Source organism: Armigeres subalbatus, unplaced genomic scaffold (assembly GCF_024139115.2).
Source record: "Armigeres subalbatus isolate Guangzhou_Male unplaced genomic scaffold, GZ_Asu_2 Contig1293, whole genome shotgun sequence".
NCBI classification, from domain to species: domain Eukaryota; kingdom Metazoa; phylum Arthropoda; class Insecta; order Diptera; family Culicidae; genus Armigeres; species Armigeres subalbatus.
This window is the reverse complement of record NW_026942060.1, coordinates 125,587-131,586: the sequence shown is the minus strand read 5'-3', so window position 1 is coordinate 131,586 and position 6,000 is coordinate 125,587. Positions and strand designations below refer to the sequence as shown.

General features: G+C 44.4%; 1 protein-coding gene across 1 annotated transcript in view; it reads left to right on the top strand.

The window, feature by feature from the left end:
* Positions 1-217: 217 nt before the first annotated feature.
* LOC134202589 (putative uncharacterized protein DDB_G0271606) overlaps positions 218-6,000 on the top strand; it is a 28,543-nt gene continuing 22,760 nt past the window's right edge. Inside the window, exons 1-5 of the mRNA XM_062677606.1 lie at positions 218-266; positions 459-554; positions 912-1,020; positions 1,143-1,153; positions 2,682-4,658. Coding sequence (XP_062533590.1) covers positions 218-266; positions 459-554; positions 912-1,020; positions 1,143-1,153; positions 2,682-4,658 — 2,242 coding nt within the window. The remainder of the gene's footprint in view (positions 267-458; positions 555-911; positions 1,021-1,142; positions 1,154-2,681; positions 4,659-6,000) is intronic.

Here is a 6,000-nt window from a genome sequence, read left to right as displayed (position 1 = left end):
TCATCAAGCAAGATAGATAAGACTAACCAAACTGAATCCGCCTTTAAACTGGTTTGCATCGGTAACCATGGTTGCTTGACATGTACCTACCTGGTCTGCCTAAGGCTACTGAGACACGAGCCTTAAAGATCCAGTCCACTGCGCTCTATGCGATACTATTTATGGACTACTGCGCGTAGAGCGGTTTTATTAATAGCTGCTGCCTCTCGGATCGGTAATGAATGTCAATCACAAGTTTTTCATCCACATGTCACGTTCACTCATGGGTTTGTGTAATACTTAAATAGATCTAATATTTTTAAGCTTCAGCTCTCTCCGTTGGTTGAGTTCGTTTAATGTAGTTAGTTTCAAATCCAACTGACCCAATCCCAGTTCAAGGAATGCGATGTATAATTAATGTAGTCAATCGTTATTTTCACTTCCTGCCCTTAAATCTTTTTCTCTGTATCTTCCCTCAGGTAATGAAACTGCGTGCTCCTCGTCAATTGCCGTAATTATGCCGCTCGTGTTTGTGAAATTTGTTAATCATAATCACTGCCGAATGTTAGTGCATGGTATGTCGGGTACTTGAAACTGGGCTTCACAATCCAGTCAAAAAAAAAACATAATAAGCTGCTCTCTGGTCCTAATCCAGATTATGAAGCTTACACCTCCGAGAGAAACTAATCCTCATTTGCCGTCTTATCTCTCTCGTCTTGCACAGCATTCAAGAAAACGAAAGTTGACTCAATCACTGCTCTGTTTCCGGACATTATTTCGATGCATTCCACCTGCCATCACTTATCCATGGCTATCTGGATTGCTCACAACATCATAATCCGAAACAAGCACGTGGAAAGGCGCCCCTCAACCGATGCTGCTGCCGTACCGATTGCTACCCTGCTCGATCTATCACATACTCGCACACACAGCAATCCGTCTGATCGGTTGCCTGTGTCGAATAAGCCGGGAACAAGCTGCTGCTCTGCGTGCCTCTACTCTCATCCTCCCGTGGCCACCCCACCAGCCGGATCACCAAGGGTACTGATAAAAACATGTCAACACCATGAATTTTGTTTATTATCTTCCCGCACAGCCCGATTCCTCCGTTTTTTTGTTTTATTGTATCATTATAACCGAATCTCTCCAATTTTCTCTTATAGCCCGTACTTGAGTGAGTGTTGAAGCTCCCGCCACCGCCTCCCTTCCATCCCTGTCCATTCCAGATATTCGACCAATTAATTACGCCCCTCCCAACCCAACCAACACGCGCACCTCGCGTGGTGCCATTTTCTAATCCTATGCTCACATTATGTTCATTTGCACTATTGTTTGCCCCTCTTATCCGTATCCCGAGAACACCTTTCAATCTCAGTATGCTTTGCGAAAATAAGATTACGGCACACTGGTCGGCTCCGCCTACCTTGCTCATGTCCCGCAGCTTTCATGCGTACCCCCCACACCCTTTATCTCGATAGCTCACTCACCTCCAACACGTGGCTGCATTTCATAACCGAGAGATGAGATTCGTCTTCGTGCCGTGTGTTTATAGAGAAGCAACATAATACGACGAAGTAGCTGCACCCGTTACAGAGACGATGCGGGGACGACCGCAATGACGAAACCTGACCCATATCTCGCGCTGATAACCGTTCGTAACCAGAAAGAAGAAAAAAAAAACAAAAGCGTGCGTGCTGCCATCTATCGAGCACTGAGCATCTACTCAACGTTTCGGCTTTCATAATCATTGATGGACAAAAATTACGCTTTATTGGAATGGTGGAGTGGCACAAGCAAAAACACCATTTGATTCGGCTCCATCTCGCTCCATTTATTGTCATTCGAGTTGAATTTCAGCTGATGCGAGTCAATTTATTGCCCCATCCGGGACAACAGCATATAGTGTGTTTTTTTTGTGTGCGTTGATGGGGAAGAATGCATGGACACGTGTGTGCTTGTTGTTTGTTGCGCTTCTTTCACGGCCCGGGTGGACAACCGAAAAGGGGGGACTTCCGGTCGAGTAAGGGCGCGGCACGAAATGCTTGTCGATGTGAGAGAGAAATGCTACGACCTTTTACCGCTATTACTATGAGAAACGGTACCGGAATCGGCAGCGCTTGAGGTGTTGTTAGGATTCTAATGTTTTCCCGCAAACAATTGAAAATTATATTTTTTTCATTAGATTTCCTGCCTCTTTTATATGATTGGACTTTTAAAGAATCACTAAAGTACGCAAATAACAAGTAACCAACTTAGTATAGAACATAAAATAATTGTTGTTACTTTTGGAGGTCGTTTCGTCGGTGATAACTGAAAACACGTGATTTTGATTGAGGAATGAATGCTGTAAGTGCGCGCACACTGCTGTTTCAATAGTTCAGTGCTGAGCCAAATCTTATTTCTCTTGTGTCAATTAAAAAAATATTCGGAGATTTTATTAAAAAAACAACGATTTGGTACAGCACCTTCAGTAGAGTACAATTAGAACGCTTTATGAGGCTAAAAAAATCGCAAACCAGCATTTGCGGAACTTTTGTTCCACTATTGGCGTTGTATTGGTTTTGTCTATAAATTGGGGTACTTACCTTTAATGGCAATGACTCGTTTGCCTTGCGTTTATATCATAAAACAATTGTTTATTGAGGATAAAAACTTCTTTTTCAGTTTAATACGTTCTTATTTTAGGATTAATCTATGAACAGTCCTACTCCGCCCAGTAATTAATACCTTTCCTTATCTGTTCTTCTTTCTCCTTTTCTATGCTCTTTATCTTCATACCTTAGATCCTTCATCGGTGGGTGACGTCTCTGCTATGCGGAGATCGATGTTCTTCTGGGGTTCACAACAGCAGGCGCAAGCCGTTCAGGATAAGCTAGACACGGGTATGATGCCCCCGCCTGTCCACATCTTGTCGCTTCCAGGGACTCCAAACAGCAGTACGGGTCGTCGGTCTTCGTTGTTAGCCGACCAACTGACCATGTCGTCGCCACCTAGCTTTAAATCCGAACTGCTTGACGAAAGCAGCCGAAGCCCGCTCAATGACGACTCCCTCGAGCGGTTTCCCACGGCGGGTGAAAATACTATGGAAAATAATCAGATAATGTACCGAAGACGAAGCGTTCGGCAACCGAGCATGGACCTGATGGAAGACAGTTCCAGTATGTCTTTGCTCATAAACGAGAACAGTGCAATGGATGTGGGGAACGTGCAGAGCGCGATTGTAGGTTTCCGAAGCGGATTGAATACTCTGATGGAAACGAACGAGATGAGCAACTCATCGACATCCCCGTCGGCATCCGAATTGAAGGTCATGGACCTGTGCATCAAGCAGGACGCACACAAGCTTTCTTCCGCGAGGAATCAAATCGAACATATGATAACCGCATCTAGTGCCCCGCTGGACACTCTAAACCAAGTCGACGGCATGAAGTCTCCTTACAAAGTGGAAGACATGCTGACGGCTTCGATTCAACCGACTGGTCAACAAGTGATAGAATCCACTTTGGCAAGCATCGTCAACAGTCAGCAAGCTGCTGCAGCCATCATGGAACTTGGTGCAGTACTATCGCATCCCAGTAGTAATCCGCCCTCAATGACAACTTCACCTCCAATGATGCAAACCGATATTGTTAGTCCAGGCAATCCCGCCAATCGGACGCCCCCATCCCAGGACGTTATGCTAAACGCCCAACCCCCGATAGCCATCACATCACAAGCTAATCTTGTTCTCGCACCCAGTCCAGGATCCAACGAAGCTAGTCCACATCCTCATTCATCGTTGTCGCCGGAACTCATACTCAACCCAACTGTTTCGCCTACTTCGATGATCTGCTCACCTGTTAACGCAACCGTAGCGGCCACCGCAGCGGCCGCCGTTGCCGCAGCTGCAGCCGTCTCTGAAGGCAAAAACATGTTTACGAACCAAGTTCTAAACAACATGGCCGCCGTAGCTGCCAACATAATCGAATCCCAACCCAAGCAAACCACCCAAGCCGTGCAGGACATCATTCTCAATGCCGCCGCCGAAATCCTAACTTCTCAGGAGCCATCGGTCACCACGCAAAACACCATCAATGCGTTAATTACGATGAATGCGCAGGAAATGATGACCACCTCGTGTCAACCACAAACCCAACACAACCTACTACCTCAGTGCCAACCTACGCCAATGGTTTCGGAATCAATGGCGGAAGCCTTACAACAGCAGCAGCAACACCAAATGGTACAAAACCTCATAACAGAAAGCCTCCAGCAACAACAACAGCAAACCACCGAATCTCTCATGGCAAACTTGGTAAACCAACAACAACAACAACAACAACAGAATCAATCGCAGCAACCGCCATCCGAACAGATGGACATCGGAGGTGCGATTCTACCGCTAACCGTACAACAACCCCTGCAGCAACCGATGGACACCACCGGACCTCTTATGGGCATCAACCCGATGCTCCAACAACAACAACAGACCCAACAGCAGCAACAAACACCGATGATTACGGGTGTGATCATGCAACAACAGCAGCAACAACAAATGCAAACCAATGCACCACCAACGCAACAGGAACAAACGCAACAGCAGCAGCAGCAGCAGCCACCGGCCAACATACCGCAAGAGCTCACCATCATGTCGGACAACGATCTCATCAGCTACATCAACCCGAACGCCTTCGACGGAGGTAAGCGATTGACAATCCCCTTTTGCATAATATTTTAAGTGTATTTTAATATGCATACGGGTGTTACACTTGTCTTGATTCTTATGAAGATGAAAGTGCTTCCAAAAATTAAAACTGCTGTAAAAACAACATTTTTTGACCGATTCTTTCGCAACAACTTGCTTTCCATCCGGATGGATCCCAGTTCTCGATTCGTGCTGGTCAACCCCATTCATTCATTTATTTCGACTCAATGCTAAGCACGGTTACAGAATTATTCCAGATTCCGTTGGGGTCAGTTGCCTTTGGAAAATAGTGATCAATTACAAATTTTAGTCAAAACAGGTCGTGTGACAACTTCATGATTTTACATGTCAATGATAGGGATGATATTCGTAGAGGTCCTGGACCACTTGGGGTTAATACAGTCACATCCGCCACAATCGGGGGGACCTATGGAATGTCCATTTCCTAAATTGAATCAAAACAGGTCGACACCTCAAACTTCATTAGTTTACAAACCAATGCTGGAAATTTTATTTAAGGTTTCCTGGGTTACATTCGGCTATAATCCGGAGGCCCACGGAATGGCCAGTTTGCCAAATTCCGTCAAAACATTCATGATTTCACAAAGCAATGATGAGAATAATATTTTAAGGGTGTTTGAGTCACTTGGGTGCAATCCGGCTATAATCCGGAGAACCTACGGAATGGTCACTTTCCATCTTCTTCTTCAATGGCTCTACCTTCCAACTGGAACTTGGCCTGCTTTTTTTCAGTATTCTATTCACGCAGAGAAATGTTTTTTAAACTCAATGATATTATGTATCCAGTTTTCCGCGAGCGGTAATGGCCGCCACCTTGCCTGCGGGTTAGTCTCTGATTTGACGTTTCTGGAGGTCAACTGCACCCACCATTCAAGCATTTTGATCAATGTGGTATATGAGAAGGCTTGAATTCACTGAATCAGCACCTTCTTATATGCAACATTGGTCAAAATGCTCGGAGCGGTGGGTGCAGTTGACCTCCAGAAAAGTCAAATCAGAGACTGACCCGCAGGCAGGCTGGCGGCCATTACCGCTCGCGGAAAACTGGATAAAAACAACAAAAATAATTATTGTTCCCCCGGCTAATAATTTTATTTGTTGAATTCAACAAAAAATCAGATATGATTAGACGAAAAATATTGTTGTTTCTACAATGTTCCAAAACAGCACACAAAATAAAAATTGTTGAATTTACAATATATTTTTTTGTTTGTACAAAAAAATATTTTTAATTCAAAAAGAAAAATTTTTGCTTTCAACAATATTTTTCTTAAATTCAAAAAAAAATAAATAGTTATAATATATAACTATTATAA